We start from the raw sequence: 18,348 nt of genomic DNA, 5'->3' as shown, positions 1-18,348 counted from the left end.
CGCTCCGGCGCGGCCGGCCCCGTGCCGCGGCTCCGTGAATCCGGTCCGCAGTTTGCGTCTCTCCGGCGCGCTCGGCGGCGCGGCGGCGGGGGGCGCGGCGGGCGCCGGGAACAGCCGGTTGTTTAAAATCCTTCTCGAACCGTTTCTAATTCCCCCTCGCGCGGGGGGGGGCGGGGCCGCGCCCGGCCGGATGCGCGCCCCGTCCATCACCGCGCCGGGGGCGGGCCCGGCCAATGGCGGGCGCGTGTGGCGCCCGTCACCGTGGCGACGGGGCCGGTCCCGGGGAGGCGGTGATGGGTTGACAGGTGCGTGACAGTCGGGAGCTTCTCCGCAGGCATGTACGGCAAAGGCAAGAGCAACAGCAGCGTCCCGTCCGACAGCCAGGCCCGCGAGAAGTGAGTGCCCGCCCGCCCCGCCGGCCCCGCGCGCGCGGCCCCCTCACAAACTTTGCGGCGCTCCCGCCGCCCGGCCCGCGGCACCGCCGGCTCGCTGGCTCCGGCTCCGAGGGGTCCCCGCGCCGGGACGCGGCGGCCGAGCTGCCGGGGGGGCGGCGGTGGTGTCCCCACGGCCCGCCCGGGACGCTGCCCGGCCGTGCCCGCCTGGCAGCCCCGCGGCGCAAGGTGCCGGGACCCCTCGGCTAACAAAGAGCCCGGGCAGGGGGCCGCGGCCGCGTCCCAACTCGCCGCCTCGCAACTTTTGCCGCGGCCCCCCATTGTTCGCTCTCGGGGGGCTCCGCGGCCGCCCCGCCGCACAAAGGGGGAGCGGGCACCGCGCGCCCCCCCCCCCCACCGCCCGGGCTCCCGCCGCCTGCCCAAACTCACGGCGGTCTCTTGTTAATTTCTTTATTTCTGATGGCGCACGAGCCGCCCGGCCGAGCCGCGCTCCGGCGTCCTCCTGCCCGCTGCCCGGCGGGGAGGGCTGGGGGTGCCCGCAAGCCGCGCTCCGCCGGGGAAACGGGGAGCGAAACACGGGGTTTGGGGAGCGGACGGCGCCTCCTCAAGTTGTCCTGACTTGGCGTGACCGAGGCCGGTTTGGCACGGCGGGACTGGAGGGGGAGGAAAAGCCCGTGCGAGGAGGAGGAGGAGGGGGACGAAGAGTAGCGGAGGTGGGAAGGTTGGGGTAAGGCTGCTGAGGGGGTCCGGGAAGCTCCGTCCACAGACCGGGTTCGCACCTCTCCCTTGCAAAAATCGCATCGCTCCAGCGCGGGTTCAGCACCGGGATCTGCGCTCCGGGCACGGCCGAGGAGTTTCCCTTCAGGCAGCTTGTCTTGAACCTTCACCTAAAAGTTTTCGGATTTTTTCGGTGGGTTTTTTTTGGGGTGTTTTTCCTTGGTGTGTGTGTGAGTTTAGGAATTTGGGGTTTGATGGTTTTATTTTTTTTTTTTTTTCATTCTTTAATATTTTTTTTTTTTTTTTAATGTTGGGTCAGTTCTTTTCGTGCGTTTTTATTTTTGGTATTGTTTGGGTTTTTTTTTTTTTTTTGTTCGTTGTTTTTTTGTGGGGTTTTTTGTTGGTTTGGTTTTTTTTTTTTAATTTTATTCTTTTTTTAAGACTTTCTAATTCCAGAGGCTGGCATGCACGCTTCCCTGCAACAGCAGCAGGCCAGGCATCTCCGTTTCTACAGGAGAGGGAGGTGGTAGGGGGAATTCAAGGCGTTTGACAATTTCACACCTAACTTTGCCAGGGGAAAGTGGAGGGAGACGGAGGCAGCCCTGACGGGAAGCGTTAATTGCTGAGATGGAGCGGGAGACACAACTTGGGCTCTGAAATCTGATCAACTAGTGGCGCTTCTTAGTTCCAGTGGAGGGATAATTTTAAAAATAATTGCTTAACCGCCTAGTGGAAGCAGTGTTTATTTGTCTTAGCGAAATTAGGGAATTAAACCATTTCCTCGTGCTACACGGTTGCTGGTGTTTGTCAATACTCTCGGTAAATCACTGAAGGGCACAGTGGGATCTCACAGTGGGACTAAAAACAAATCCATAGGGCTGCTGTGCGTCGGATCAGATGAAGATCATGTTGTTTTAATTCTGCCTTGCCAAAGCTACCCACTACAAGCCGCACGCACAAGTGCTCTGGTCGCGGAGCTGAAACTTTAAGCGGTTTTCAGCCGTATTCTTTTACTGTAGCTGATTTTTCTTCGGGGTTCGTAAAGGCGCTGTGAAACACCTAATATTCCGTCCGGTCTGAAAATGCTTAATAATTTTCAGGGCAAGCTTTCCCTGCTGACTTATTGCCAAGTAGCAACTGCCCTCCTAAGTAAAGTTGTGAGGACCTGCTAGATGGTGCTGTTCGATTTAAATACACGTTGTCTCCCACTTGGAGCTAACAGCTGGAGATGTGGGCTCCTCACGTGTAAATTATTTTATGCAGAACGCCGAAATGGTTTGTCTTTAGATCGTGGACCTGACAGGTCAGAAACTTCGTGGCCGCGTCTACTTACAATTGAACTCAGCTGGGAGTTAGAAGCATTCTCTTTCTCCCCCCTCCTCCTTCCTCCAGTGAGGAAAAAAAAGAAAAATAAAATAAAAGAGCCTTGAGACTCGCTTTATGATGTGGAGTACCATTAGGTATAGTCTACATTCAAGTTTTTTTGGTATTTAATCTGTTAAAATTTCTTCTTTCTGATCAGATCACGTCCTTGCCATTTCCATATGCTTTCTTCCTGACGTCCAAAAAACTGTGATTGCATTTGTTTTTTCCTCTTAGGACATCGTTACACAGCCATGCAATGCTTGTCCCAAGGTAATGCATGAGTTTGTGTCCCACTCTGAAAGAAGCGGCTGTCCAATTACATATCTCTACAAAAATAGAGCTCTGACTGCTGCTTGAGATTGTGCTATTTTGGAAACCACAGAGAAAAATACATATGTTTGACTGATACAATAAGTACTTATTTAATCAGGAAGAGTGGGATTGTAATTATGTTTAATATCAAAGTTTTTAGAACAGAATATTCAACTGAACGCTGGCGTGTCTCCTCAAGATTTTAAGTGTCTGAAATACGTAGCCAATAACCAATCTCCAAAATACACTTGTAATAACTGAGGAAATAATTAAAAAAAAAAAAAAAAAGACACTCCCTCAGTTTTTAATGGCCTGATTATGTGGACCGTGTCTCTGTTCCCATGAGGATGTGTGCCAGTGAGAGGACCAGGGTGTGAAAAGCTTATTTACCAAGTGTGGAAAAGATGTGTGTTGTTCAGCTGCTGTTTGTGATATTTGTTGTGATATATTTCACAGAGCTAACCCAGTGCCAAGTGTGTCTTGTAGCACGGTGTCTTGCTGTGTGCTGCATTTAGTGTTTGTGTCCTTTGAGGTTATGTAATTACTATAAAAACGAACAAAATCTGCCTGCCATTTGTAATAGCCCTTGGCAAATTTTCAGTTCCAAGATGGCATTTGTTTTGTGGTCCCTCTCTTTGTCCCTTCTGCTTGACCTCTGGGGTAAACCGCCTGTGTTATTTAGCTTCACAACACGTGTGAGGTGTGGGTGGGTGAATTGGGGGGCAACAATACCCAATTTTGTGCCAGAGAGATGCAGCACAGCTGGGTGAGACCCTGGAGGTGAGGGCACATGATGGCTGTGAGCCGTGAGGAAGGTGAAGAGACGAAAACCACAAGAGTCTTTGTGCGCCTTCCTCTCACTCTGGAACAGCTGTGCCTTAATTTCGGGCTCTGTCCATCCCAATTGCTCAAGGATGGAAAAGTTGTATATTATACAGTACTGTATAATAATATACATATAATAATATATTGTACAGTAGCTCTTCACCACACTGCCGTGCCGCTACCACCTCAGACCTGACTACATTGTCAAAGGAAAAAAGACTAGAAAGTATCCACACGTCCTCTGTTGTTACCTCTTCAAAGCAACTGTGAAGAATCTTTCCCCCCCTCCTTATTCCTTAAAACAGGACTATTTCAGATTAGGATCTTGGACCTGCCAACACTTCACTGAATGGTGAAACTCTGTAAACTTTTAATCTTGGAGAAAAAAAAAAAGGGACCAGAGCACACAAGTTCCATTTGCAAGTGCAACTATCTGTTCATATATAAATAATGCTTCAAGTTGAAAATATATATGCTGTAGAAAAGCAGTTCTAAAAAAACATACAAGGAAAACTAAATTCTGGTGGGACTATATGTTTTGAATTCAGCTTTCTTCATATTCCAGTGGTCTTCCAAACTAGTCCTCTTCCCAAGAAGCCCTTAACCTTCTTGGGGCTTGGCAGACACTCATATTTAGGTTAAAAGCTAAGTGGATGACTAGAGACTGCTACTTAATTTGTTATAAAAGGATGCCTTACCAAAATATTGTTTCTTTTCAGGTCTGTTTTGAGAGCTCGGCTGTTTGTATGTACAGTTTCTTTGTATGAGTGGAATTCTTTGGGTTTCTTTTTTCATGTTTTGTTTTTTTCCCTCAGATTTGAAAAGATTGCATTGCATGAATTTACACAGTTAAGTCACCTTTTTCCACTGCAATGTTCGTAAGGTACATAAAAATAAGATTCAGATAAAAAATTAACTGGCATCAGTGATGAGTTTGCTGCTCCTCCGTTGGAAATGGCCAGCTAGTTTTTGAAGTTCCTGGTGGTAAAAGATAAATTAATGTTTTGTTCCTCCCCTCTTTTTGAAGACAAATCCGTTAGTTTAATCCTGCCTGTTGTAGAAAGTTTGGGCTTGACATTTTTTAATCAGGTCTAACTTGTAAAAGTTGCAGTTGTGCTGCTCAGGGAGTCTGTGAACATCAGGTGTTTCAGAAGACTGTACCTTTTAATAAACGGTGCAGAGGGAAGGGAAATAGTAGCTATTTATCAATATATATTATTGGCATGTGCTTCAGGTGCTCCCTTACTCTGCACAGGTGCCTTAGGAGCGCATGAAAGTGTTTCAGGTAATGTATGTGCTGCCATTCCAATTAAACAGGTACACAGAAGAAATTCATTCTGCTTAAATTACAGGCGTATGATCCTGTCACAAGTATTAAAGCAGCCAAGATTTTAGTAGCTTTGCCAAACTTCCACTGTTTGGGTGGAAAAATTACAGTGCAATATTTAAGCCTTGTGCTGATTTATTTAACCATTTTTGTGTGTACAAGTTTGGTTGAAATGTGGCCTGATTTGAAAATTGGGCAGAGGCAATACGTGTTTTCCAATGTTGTAAAAGTTTTCTCAACTTTTGCCATGGAAGACCAATGATACCCCTCTCGTTAGAAACACTTGAAATCTGGTTGAAAAAGAAAAGGATGACGGATTTGATTCCAGAGATGTGTCTTTCTGCCATTTGCATGACAAAGCATCTGAATTTAGCCAGGATACAAGGCTTTTCAAAAAGATCCATTTGCATATGCTTAGGGCTTACTGACTGTAATCGCTGAATATTTCATCTTCGCTGGGAGGCAGCAGATCCTGGGATCAGAGGGGAGGAAAATTGGGGCTGGGTGGGAAGGAAAGTGGAGATGTGAGCAGCTGGAGCCTGCAGCTGTGAGGTGCCAGGACACAGGGACAACAGGGAGCTTGGAGAAAGCGGGATGGAAATGGCCAGTCTGGAGAGGGGAGGCAGAGAATTGCTCCATGAGAGAACCAGCTCTGGAATCGGGGGTCTGGGAGGAGCATGCAGCATCTGGACCAGGGACACAGACCTGGTGAGAGGGCGCAGAGCCAGGACAGCCAGGAGGCAGGTCAGGAAGTGGGAGGCTTTTGTTGAGTTAGGAGGAACATTCTGTCCCTCCAGGTGCTGGGAAATAACCATTCCTTCGCTGCCAGGAAGCACTTGAGAGAGCAGGGGTGTAAAATTTGTTGTCTCCACGGTAAAACCGACCCACACCTATGAGATGGATGGCAGCTGACTGAGGGGTGTGTGGCAGTCCTGGAGCTGTGTCTCAGGGATCTCGGAGCCCCGGGAGGGAGGGCTAGGATTTGCCTTTCAGAAGCAGCTGGAACAGTGTGTCTCTGCAGTGTCTGGGTGCTGTACTTGCATTCCCAAAAATGTTCTCTTAACTTGGAAAATGCAGATATACACTGAACATATTTCTCACTTTGCCCTCATTTGCATGTTCACTGTATTTTGGTTTGGTTTTTTTTTTTTTTTCCCTTTTAGAAAAAAATAAAAAAAAAGCTCTGGGGTTTTTATTGTGCAGGGAAGAGCATTGTTTTGGTAATGAGCAGCTATTTGATAATTTGCTATTTTGCTGTCTTGCGGTTTGTGCCTTATGGCTGCCTTGCTGTTTCATAATACGACTGTTCCTACAGGAAGATTGTGTTGTTTTTTTGGTGCCCAGCTCCACAGTGTCTGAGCCTCACCTCTAAAAATAGGCATCGAGCCATTCCTGACCGACAGCCAGTTTGGAAGTGACACTAAGATGCAGAAAAGTAAAAGACAAAAACATTTATTGGTTATTGGGTGCCCAGTTTGAGCTATGCAGCCCTGAATTTTTATTTTTTTTTCTTTTTTGGAGTATCACATACACCAGAAATGCACATAGACAGCTTCCACTGTCTCTCTTGCCACAGGAGGAGATGCCAAAGGAACTTGAAGAAATGTAGTGTTTTTGTGAAACTGCTATCTCTCTTGTGAATACACTTCAGACTGGAAGATGCGCTCACAGTTATCCAGGGTGGAGAGCTGCAGACTCACCTGCAGCAGGGCCTCTCCACGGCTGCTGTGCTTAACGAGGGAGACTCACAAATGTGTGGTTCTGTGGTTTGGGGTGGCTGATTGAGCAGAGACACTTCATGGAAGGGTCGCTGCCCTGCACAGCCTCGTGTGGTTTGAGCAATGGCTCAAAACACCTTCCTTGTTTTTGAGAATTTTCTGCTAAGGCTCCTTTGGGCAAAACCAGATGACATTTTTTCTCCGTCAGTGTTCAGGAGCTACGTCTACAAAGCCTTCCACCTGTGTTGCTTGAGGTCAGGACCACTTGTTTCCTGCTTTTTTTTTGGTGCACAAACATTCCAGGAAGGAGTGCTGGTCCAGACTGAGTCACAGGCTGAGGGGTTTTTTTCTGCTCAGTTGAGCTGCTGACCCCTAACATCAGGTTGTTCAGGCAGTGGGCAGGTGTTGTTGCAGCTCCTGAGAGAAAATCATCCTCAGATACAAACAAATGTGTTAATCCAGAAATCTTGATGACCTCTGCTCATGCTTCTCTAGTCTTTGAGGTATTTCTCACTTCTGGTTCCAGGAAGGGAACAGGTGAGAACATAAAATGTCCCTTTCTAAGAAACTGAAATACGGCAGTAGTCTAGACCATAGAGTTCTAGCTTTTCACTTTCCATCAAATATAAAAATAAACTGAACATTTTTGTGGTGGGTCATTTTTTTTCCCTTTCACACCTTCTGTGGTTCCTGCCTCCGGACTGTTTGTTTTTTCTCCATATTGTTAGTAGTGTATTCAGAGCAGAATGAAATAATTACCTCTCATTTGACATAATATGGATAAAACAATGCTGCTAATACTCCCTGGAACACTTGCATGTTTATTGTTGTTATTGTTGGGGGGGGAGTTGTTTGTTTGTTTGGGGGGCTTTGTTTTATTTTGTTTTTTAAATAATCCATTTTTGCAGTCACACGCCCTCCAGGTTCTTTTTGCAGCACAGCTGCCTTGCCAATTATTCCTCATTCCATATTTGAGTCTTTGATTTCTTAGTCCTGAGCATGGTACTGCACATTTGCCTGTATTGAATTTTCTGTTATTAACTTCCATTATTCTTTTCCTGTCCCCAGAAGGGCTTGTAATCTTTCCTGATTTGTCACGTACACTTCTGTATTTCTACATACCACTCATTAATGAAAGTCTTTTAGTGGAGTTGGCTTAGGGTAGGAAGAGCTTTCCTGAAACGTTCTCTCTTCTGTAGAAACATGCTGTTAGTGACTCTTCTATCATTCCTTTATTTTGTGGTTGTACCCTCATTTTTCATTTATTGAAGATGTTTGCTGATGCAGGCATCATCTGACAGGTTAAGAGTCAAAAGCTAATATTCTTAACTTCCACCTGTTCCTCCTTGCCCACTGCCCATTCTCCCAGGTGAACTAAACTGAGCTGACATTACTTTTTCTTGACAGATAATGTTGGCCCCTTTTCTTTCTGTTCTGAAGGTGTTTCTGACCCTGAAGTGCTTCCTTTCCCTCTCCCTTTGCCCCTCCATTCCCTGTGCCCAGAGTGACCTGAGCTTCCTGTGGGGAGGCCTTTGGCTCCTCCAAGTCCCAGCTGCACTCAGCTTTGACGTACACATCTTCTCCCTAGGAAAACCTGCCTAGTTTGTGATAAAAGAACAAAAATTCAAATCAATATGATTTATTTTGCCCATTTTTTTCTCTAGGCTTTCCAGAGTTCTCTCAATCTTCAGGCAAGAGTACCAGAGTTTTTGAGGGTTTATTTTTAAGCTGGAGCCACCTGTGAAAGAGCACTATGACACCACACTTTTTTTTTGCCCTGCTTTGTTTCCTGTGCAAGTATCAATTGAAAATTACAGTTTGAGGAAATCCAGATTTCAGAAATCACATTTCCTGTGGCAGGTACAGTTTTTCAGCTGTGGTTGTGGATAGTGAAGATTGTTTAGCTTGTCTATTCATTGAATTCATGTGCTGCTTTATCCTGTCCTTTTTAGGCTTTAAATCTGACTTTGGACTTGTGTCTTGGTGGTTTTTGGAGGTGGTGTGGGTCTGGTTGAAGTACAACCCTTGATGTTAACCCCAGACTCTTAATGGGATCGACCAGGTCTACATTGCCAGTGAATTCCTAACTTGCTACTTAGGCTTGACTGTTTCTTTTCTTCCTTTCTCCTATTCCGAAATAAAATACTGTCTTTGAAAGAAGTTTCCATCGTGAGGAAGAAATTTAAGAACTTAGTGAGTACTCAATGCACTGTGCATTACATTATTTCCATTTTGTTTCCAAAGCCTCTGAGTCTTGGGAGGGATTTCACCTTCAGACCAAACCACTCTCATAGGAAGAATGCAGTGTCTTGAAAATACAGAAGCAATAAGTAATCAGTACTAAAGAGTTACCAGTATATGTAAATTCCAGTGCATGCAGTTTTATTTTTATATTGCTATTGATAATGTCTTGTTGCTAGCAGGTGCATTTTTATATAGATATAATGAGTTTGGAAAGTTAATAAGAATGTTCCACTGCTGGAATTAAGCATTTTTATAAATAGTAGAAGAAAGTAAAATACTGTCTATGTTTTCTGTGACAAACACCTTAATGCTTATAAAAAAGTGTTGGGTTTTAGTCTTGAAAACCTGTTTTAGAGGTTAGGAAAAAATTCCAGCAGCGTCAGTAGCAAACTGTAGCCTGTGTTCCTTTCCTTGGGAGGGGTTGTGCTTTCTGAGTAAGATACTGGAGTGCAGAAATGGAAGTGTAATTCCTTAATAAATATGTTGTTCTTGACAGTGCTGGGGCAGAGTGGATCAGGCGGCTGACAGGGTGTGTGATTGTGTCATAAATACTGGGGGGATTTGTGAGGATCGGGGCGAGGCTGCCACCTGATGCTCTTCAGAAGTTGTGCTGCTTTATCAGACCCCTGTAGCAGCAACAGCAGGATTTGAGGAACCAAAGCCCCTCCTGATTTCTCCATGTTAGATACGTTATTTATGTTCTTCTCCCAGTTAACCCTCAAAGAGTGAGGGCCAGCCTTGGATGGCTCCCGTTTGGGTCAGCCTTTGAGTGGAGGTGCAGGTGTTTGAGTGCTTGGAGTGTGGGGGAGTTACTGCAATTTCATCAGGTCTATCAGGAATAATGAAGCTCCCTTGCCAAATCTGAAGCCCGCCTGGAAGTGAAGGTTATGACTCCTATTGTGTGTCTCTTGAACTTGGCTCCTTTAATTGTTTATTGTTTAATATTCCTTGGAATTTGAATTTGGAAAGGATACATGTACATAAAGGTGATGTTTTAAAAACTAAAAGGCATATGTTCCAGCCCGAGTAATTTGGTTTCCCTGTGTGTTAGTATGCACATTGTAAAATAATACAAATGTAGGTTGATTTTTTGGGTGGGAGTAGAAGTACATGATCAACAAATAAACACACAGAGCTTGCACACAGGACAGTTGGTTAACAAAAGTACGAAGCTGGAAAAGATGAAGGAGATCTTCTGATCAGGAGATGAAAAGCAGTGTTGGAAGTTTGGAAATGTGCCTCTGGTGATGGTAATGGGCTTGACAAGCAGATCTGAAAGGTAAAACACGTTGGTGTTCCTGACTTCTGATGCAGCTCCTCAAATCCAGTGTCACTTCTAATTTTGCTAAATGTACTTCTGATTCTTCATAAAGGAATGATGTTTACTTTCACAAGACCATTATGTGTAGACATGTGCATACACAAACCTAGTTATATATACTTCAAAATATTTTTAGAAATAATATGAGGTACTATAATGCAGCAAAACCCGAATAAGCAAACTGCAAATAAAACTATCTTATGCTTCAAAGATGCAAGACAAAAAATATGTCCAAACTGGTGGGACATTGTTGGCAAACATAGAAACAGTGAATGAAAAAACTACGTAGAATGATTTCAGAGATTATCCTAAATAGATGATTAGAAGCAAAACCAGACTGGAGTATCGGATGCAGATGTATTCCTATGAAATCCATTAATTAAAAGAAGTTGTTTTTAAAATGTTACCCATATTCCCCAAACAGACCTGTAAGTATATATTGAATAATTCCAAGCTAGAAGAAAAAAAAAAGAAAGATAGAAGTTGCCCAGTGTCAGTCTCCAGTTCTGGGTGGGATTACTCATTTAGGGGAAAAAAACCTACAAATAAGAGAAGGTTTTCTTGTCATAAAACCACAAGTATTTTTCCTGTAAAACAATGTAAGTGCATTGAGCAGTTTTTCATTCATATCACTATCTAGAAAAACTCTTATGAAATACTTCAACAAGTCAGAAAAGGACTCTGTGGTTTCAATACTTGGGCTGTGAGCCAAATAAATGCGTTTGAAAATGCAGGGTCATGCCTGCAGCAGCTTGTGGGAGTACCTGTTCCATATTTCAGAGAGCAAGTCGTGCATAAGGGGCTCCCTGATAGAGCAGCAGTGGGGATGATCAGCTGCAGCCGCAGGGAAACACACAGAGCTTGTGGAAGTATTTTGGTATTAGTTTCTGTTTAATTTCTCTTTGCACAGTGTACACATTCAATGGGCAAGGCATAATTAGAGGGGCTCTCTGGTGTGGTGTGTTTTTACAGAGAGCTTTGCCTTCTGCAAATGGTTGTGGGCTGAAGTGAGCACAGGCACTTAATGCTCAGCACAAACATTGGAAATCCTCAGTAATTCAGGGCACAAGTGAAAAACTAATTGAGGGAAGTGTAGGGAAACCTAACCCATGGCAGTGTCAGATGTGCCTCAGGCTTCCTGACACCTTATTCTGAGGCATTCCGAGGGTGTTGTGAAAGGAACCAAGAAACGAGATTAAAGGGACCAACAGTGCAATTTGGCAAAGTAGTTGCTGTGTATTCTGCAGCCTCGAAATGGAAATGTTTTCATGTTCTTCCTGCCTTTGTGATTCAGTTGTGGATTTCAGCTAAACTTCAGTCCAGTTCTGTGAGAGGCAGTTTTTAACAAGCCCATAACTTTCTTGGTGTTTCTCATTTCCCAGTCCAAGACCGTGTTTAGAGTCAACGTGGCTGAAAGAGAGAGGAGTGTTGCATTCTCCCAGCACCAGCTTTTCTCACTGTGTTTGTGTGTGTTTATAGGTGTATATATGAATGTATATAACAACATTTATGTATTAAGGGTTGATATCTTTCTTTAGAACAGGCAAACAGGCATCGCTTGCATGTCTTGAGTCACAGAAGGAGATTGGTGGGGAAAAAAGACAAACCGACAGTTTTGGTTCAAACGTGGAATAAAATTAAAAGGGGCCTTTTCAGATTTAATAGAATAACTGCGTTCTTGGTCCACTTTTGAGCTGGTTCAATGTCAGCCCTACACCCTTGTCATGTTGCCTGGTATGGAAACACAAAATTTACTGTTGGTTGTGTAATGACTGTAGATACCTCACCAAGGCTGATTTTATGTTCAGCACCTGTATTTATGTGTCTTCAGGACCAACAAAAAAGGACTACCCAACAATCTAGCTTCTTAAAGCAAAGTGTTTAGAGCAGTGTGAATGAAAGCCCCTGAAAACAGCAAAAGCAGTCCATACGTGTAACTTTTTTCTGTCTGGAAATGCACTACTCCCCTAATGCTAATCCAGTTAAATCAAGATTTTAATTCCCCATCAAGCTTCCATCGATGTTTCTCCCTGGACAGCACCTCCAGCAATTAACACAAGTTTACCCAAAAAGAGGAAAGAGTTTTTTTCTTACCCTTTGACAGGCCAAGTGGCATGCAGAAGCTTTCGTGCTCCAAAATTTTATTCTTTCTCGTTTGCCTGCTTTTTGGTTTGTGGGGATTTTTCTCCCTCCAGCTCTATTGATTCTGCGTAGATGTATGTCAGAACCTCACAGTCTGGTTCCAGGGCTTGGGGGAGCTCTGAAAGCAGCATGAAAACCAGTATGGAGGGCTCTGTTCTGGAGGTGGTGGAGGGATCTCAGATGGGTGGAGAGCTGGTGCTCTTAAGCCAGCTGTCAGATATTTTAGCTGAATATGAGCATTTGAAGCAGACAGGACAGGTGTAGCACTTTTTGAAACAATACAGGAGCCATCTCAAGGATCCAAGTGTGTTTGAACCCTCTTTGCCGCACAGCCTTATGGCTGTAATGGTAACAAATAAAAATTCTGTGTGTTCTAAGCTAACACACAGTGTGCCTAGGTACTCAGAGGTGCTGCTGGGACGAACCTCCTTGCCTCTTCCCTCAACCCACTGCTCAGCACAGCAAGCTTCCTGGAACCTCTGTATGTCTTCATCCGTCATGTAAAATTGAAAAATTACTGTTAGAAAAAGTTCTTTCAGGGACGTGATACAATCCATGAGTTATGCTGCAACACTCAGTGAAGATGTTGAGGTGTTCTTACATTGGAGTAAAGATTTTTTCCCTTTACTTTGCAAGATTCAAGTTCAGTAAACAATCATTTTCAAGCCCACTCCTACTGTTCTGTATTTATATTCTACAGTCCAAGAATATTTCTTTCTCAGGTGGCTGAGATCTGAGTATTTTCTAGCTGCAGAGTTATATTTTTTTCCCTATGTCACACAGATTGTGAAATTAAGTAAATTTCATCAATCTCTTGGGCATTCAAGCGATGTTCAGATACAGATTTTCACCAGTATTTTCTTTTTTTCCCGAGTTTTTATTTTTACAAGAAATGGAAATGCTGGTGTGCAGAGGCATCCTACCCTGCCATGGGATACTGCAGGGAAGAAGGCACTGGAGATGACTTGGAAGGGTCCAAACCTTTTTGAGTGTCTCTGGCATGTGATCCAATGTGATACAGAAATGTCAGTTATGTGATTATGAAATGTAAGATATGTGATGTGCTTTAGCCAGATCATCTCTCTTTATGTGAGATGCTCCATTCAAAATGAAGGAATGGGATGCCGTTGTAAATTATTTTCTGGTCATAAGACAACATATTTGCAGGCAACATGTCTGTAGCTGAGACTGAGACAAGTCCACCCTGCTCAGCTCCTTTTTTCTTCTGAGTGTGGAAGGCTGTTAAATGTAAGTGGTTTGGGCTTGCTTTTTGATACCCTGCCTGCCCAAAAATGAAAGAACTGTGTGATGTGCGTGTGTCTGCTTGCCAAGCTGGCTCTGGTAGTTCTGGGTTTTCTCATTGGACTGCGTCAAGGTAAGTTTGAGAAACATGTAAGAAATAAAGAATGCGGCCCATGTCTGGAAATACTGTTGGCTAAGAGGTGAATTTAAAATATCCATAGCCTTGCACCCTTCCTGCTGTAGCTGTTGATACCTTCTGGAGGAGAATCCCACGACCCTCAGGAGAAGGCTCCAGGAGCAGCCGTTTACCCAGTGTGGTCATTCAGTGTCTCTGGAGCCCTTCAGGAGGCACAGGGGTCCTGCAGGGCAGGGGTGTGTGTGACAGAGCTGCTGTGCTGAACCTCCCAGGAGCTGAGATGGAGCTGGGAGTTGTTGCTTCTCCGGCAGGACTCCTCCACTGGGTTTGCATCCCTGTCCCACCTCCCCTCCTTCCATGCACTGTGTGCTGCATGTTGAAAGGGGTGAGTCACCTCTTTTATTATGTTTTGAATACTTTCCTCCCAAATGTAGTTTATTTTCTGCAGGGAAAGGAAAGAATTTATGCTGTCCTGGTTCCTTTTTTTTATCAAAGCTCTTGCTAACAACTTCCAGCTGAGGGAGTTCTTGATATTTTTAGCCTGAGATATTTAGCTATTTGAGCCTCTCTACATGTTTTCCTCCTGATATATATTAACTGGAGGGGGAGGATGGTTCTTGTCAGTTAATATATTCATGAGCATGCCTGCCAAATTGCCCACACTGACTCCCAGGAAACTGAACACTTCAGAGTTGGGGGGAAGTTTGAGTCTTGGTCTGAAGTATTTGCATCAGCTTCATTACTCCATTCTCTGACTTATGCTGCCATAACTGTGTTCTCACTGAAGCTTCCTTTTTATTTTAAGAGGTGGTGTTTGTATAAAAAAGAGACACAGTTGATTTCTGCTTCAAAACACAAAATAATATATAAACTAAAAAGTGGAGAATCATAAAATGGGATATTGCATTAAAAATGTGATTTCTTTTGAAATATCTGCCTTTTTTTTTTTTTTTTTTTTTTTCGCAAGCAGCAAAATCCTCAGTCATTTCACTAGTTTCTGTTTTATTGGTTGTCTGGTCTGTGGTCTGATGGAGTTCTTCAAAATTCCAGATGTTGTACTTGATGGCACATCTTACAGCATTTTCAAGCCTCTGAATTATCTTACCCTGAAAGCCACATGAACATTGTTTTGAAAGAAAATATTAAACATCACTCACATTGAGCTTTTGCCTTTAAGACTCACTTTGGCCTATTTAACCATAATTTCACAGATCTTACTGTCATCAGTTCTTTTCCCCTTTCCCAACAAAGTTTCAGACTCAAGATGAAAAGCTGTAGATTTGTAGAAGTGTAGTGGTTCCAGCAAGTGCTCCAGCATTGTCCCTGTGGAGCCTGGGAGGTGGGGGGGAGAGGGACAGGTGGTGGGAACCATGCTCAGTTTAAAATGAGAATTAAATGGCATTTACTGTTGAGTATAAATGGACCATGGTGCCTTTTCTGTGCATCCCCTCCCAGGTGTTCGTTCATACTGGACAGTACATCCCATGGCCCCTGCTCTGCAGAGTGAGGAGATGACTGCCTTCCCTGCAGAGGCTTTGTCTGAGTGCTCTGGTTCCAGCCTGGTCTGTGGCAGGAGCTGGAGCAGCTCGAAAGCTGCCACAGCCACCAGGATGTATCCCATTCACTGGGACCAGCTGGGCACTGGCAAGCCTCACCACCCAGCAATTCCTGTAGGCACCCTGAACCTTCCAGTAGCCATTGGCAAAGCTGAATGAAGCCTTAAAGTTTGCGCCTAAAATAGTGTGGGGTGGTGGGGCTGTTTTGGGGGGTGTGTGCCCAAAGGCTTTTAAATTTTTAAAATATATTTAAAAAAAAAAAAAATTGTTTAGTCCTTCCTGCCCTGCTCCTCCCTAAGAGTGGGCAGTCATGAGTCCCTCCTCAGACACAAATCTCTGCTAGAGGATGCAGTTCACTCTAGGTGCACCAGTTTTGTTTTTAACGACAGGTTGATGTTGTACCCTTAGCTATCACCTCAGCCTTTTGGTTCAGGCGGTCTCTGAGCACCTTTGAGTACATATTTACATTATAAAAGGTGTTTTTAGGCGAGCTGCTGTTGTTTGGAGCTGTCAGTGTCCTGCTCCAGGATTAGTGATGCTGCTGAGAAGCTGTGGGGCAACACTACCACCTACAGAATGCAGTCTGGCCTGTGTGAGGGCTTCTCCGTGGGACTGAAGGATTAACCAAATACTAAGCTTAAGCTTCTTAACACTTAGTGAGAAGTCAAAATTTCATTACTTTTAATTGTTTTGTGGCAGGCTAATATAATCACATTGTTGGCATCTTGGTTGGAAATTTCTTTCTCTTTGCAAATCCAGTTCTAATAAAGTTTTTAAAAATATTTTTTTAATATGTTTTGCTGACTGAATTTCCTGTGCAATTTGTTTTAAACTGCCCTGCAAGTCGCAGAGAAACTAAATAAACTGAACAGCTGACTCATTGTTTTTGCCATTTGTACAACTGTTTTTTCCAGTGGTCCTTCATGAGCATGAAAAGTTCTGTAAAATCCTTGCAGGAAAGGGATTTGTTACAGAAAAGCTGCAGTGAGCGACTTCAACTCGGTGTATAAACTCGGTAGTCTTGTTTCAAGCTTGTATTTTAAATCTGATATTCTGATAATGACCAGGCCGGCTCTTGCTTTGCTGATGAGACCTGACAAGATCATCATCCATATGATTTCATTTGTTGTTTTCATGGCAGCCCAGGGGAGGGAGATAACTGGAGCAGGAACGAAGTTGTTCCCTCCTCCAGAGCAACTTGGGCGCTGAAAGCAGCAGAGATTTTAACAGATAAATATGTATTTATGTAGAATGCACACAAAACGCGGGTATCAGCAAAACCCTTCAGCCCAGGTGGGATGAATGGGAGACAATCACCCTCCCAGGGGCCAGGTGGAGCAAGACGCACTGGAATTTGGGGAACTCCCAGTGCTTTATCAAACCATCGTTATCGAGTGTCTCCTGTTAATCTTCCATCTTCAGGTTACTGGTTTTGAAATTCAGTCCTGCTGTTGTAAAGGTTGCACCCACCCATTGTTCACCTTGAGGGAAGTGTGAAAAACACCGCAGGGGGCTGATGTTCCACCTCTCACCTGCGAAGGTCACAGGTTGCATGAGAAAGGGAAAAGCACCAGCCCCAGGAGCTGCTCTGAAAGGCTGTTTTTAACACACAAATACTCCGAAACATCAGGGGAACATATTCCTAGTTTAGGGTAGTGTGTACTGAATGCTTCAGCTCAAAATTGAGGTCACAAGCCCTGATCGGAGAGTTCGAGGATGGGAATTTTTTTGTTTGTGGTTTGGATTTGGTTTGGGTGGGTCTTTTGGGTTTTGTGGGGTTTTTTTGTTGCTTGGGTTTTTTTTTTGTCTGGGTTTTTTTTTTGTTTGTTTTTGGGGTTTTTTTTGTTTGGTTTGGTTTTTTGTGGGGAGAAATTGGTTTGAGGGTTTTTTTGTTTGTTGTGTTTTAGGGTTTTTTGGGGTGCATGTGTTAGCTCGTTTTGAAGAGGGTGACACTGCCTCCAGCATCCCTCCATGCCATGGTCAAATCCACATTAGTTTAATGCCCTCTCCAGGCATTTGGTGCCTCTATATATGAATAGTGCAGGTGTATGAAGTCTGTAACAGAGATTAGTAACTTTCTGAATCAAAATGTCACATACTTTATCAACTTTTGTTGTGGAAACAACTGACACATCTTGAAATGAGAACAGTATTTTTCTTCTACTGTTTTAAATGAAACCGTTTCGTAGGCTTTTGAGTGAAAAAAGCAGGAAAGTACATTCAGATCTGAGGCAAATTAAATGAATGATGAAAAAATGCAGCCTCGAGATAACCTTTACTCCTGCATTCCTTGTAATGATTTCAGTGATGTTGGCTAAGGCTGAATATAAAAGAAATCATTGTTACTCCTTGTATTTTCCTTCCCAAAAAATGCCCAAAACTCTTAATATTTGGATGGTTTAATAAGATCATCACTGCAGAGGTGTGATCAATCTCATGAACAAGCAACTAATGGTGCCTTCATTAATTCCATGTGAAGTTTTCACAAACAGGCAATGGCTCATATTTATTAAAGTGAACGAGTAAGATTACTAAAACAATGAAAGGTACTGAGAAAAGTTTCCTTTGTTTCAGTGAGTGCCTTCCAGGGAAATGGGGAGGCGGCAGTGACTCTTTTGGCTTAGATTTTTAAGTGTGGCATTGAGATCTGAAGACACAAAGGGCAAGGCTGGGTTCCCTGAGGCGTGTTTATGGTCAGCACTGGCGAGCAGCTTATCCCCAATGTCCCCACAGCTCTGGAAGGGAGATGAAGCAGGGTCTGGCTTCTCTTTTGGGGTGGCAGAGACCTGGGACAGCTGCCTGGGGTGGGGTGGGGGAGGTGGAGGGGGGGTGGGAGGGCTTGCAATCCCCCTTTCTGGAGACATTCCAAACCCACCTGGACACATTCCTGTGTCCTGTGGAGGAGATTGTTCTTCTCCTAAAAACCCAGGAGACAAAAAAGGTGTGATAACCACCTGGATTCTCTTCCTGTGGACCAGCCAGGTCTCTGCTATCGGTGTGTGAAGGGGAGGAGTGGGCTTTGTGAGAGATGCTGCTTTTCCCTTCTTGGCC

General features: G+C 44.3%; 1 protein-coding gene across 4 annotated transcripts in view; it reads left to right on the top strand.

The window, feature by feature from the left end:
• Positions 1 to 261: 261 nt before the first annotated feature.
• The window catches only part of SSBP2 (single stranded DNA binding protein 2), a 135,026-nt gene continuing 116,939 nt past the window's right edge, over positions 262 to 18,348 (top strand). For all 4 annotated transcript variants that reach the window (XM_058864262.1, XM_058864259.1, XM_058864258.1 and 1 more), the window contains exon 1: positions 262 to 395. In XM_058864262.1, the coding sequence (XP_058720245.1) occupies positions 337 to 395 (59 nt within the window). In that variant the 5' untranslated portion in view covers positions 262 to 336. The remainder of the gene's footprint in view (positions 396 to 18,348) is intronic.

Source organism: Poecile atricapillus, chromosome Z (genome assembly GCF_030490865.1).
Source record: "Poecile atricapillus isolate bPoeAtr1 chromosome Z, bPoeAtr1.hap1, whole genome shotgun sequence".
Lineage (NCBI taxonomy): Eukaryota > Metazoa > Chordata > Aves > Passeriformes > Paridae > Poecile > Poecile atricapillus.
This window is presented reverse-complemented; position numbering and strand designations above follow the sequence as displayed.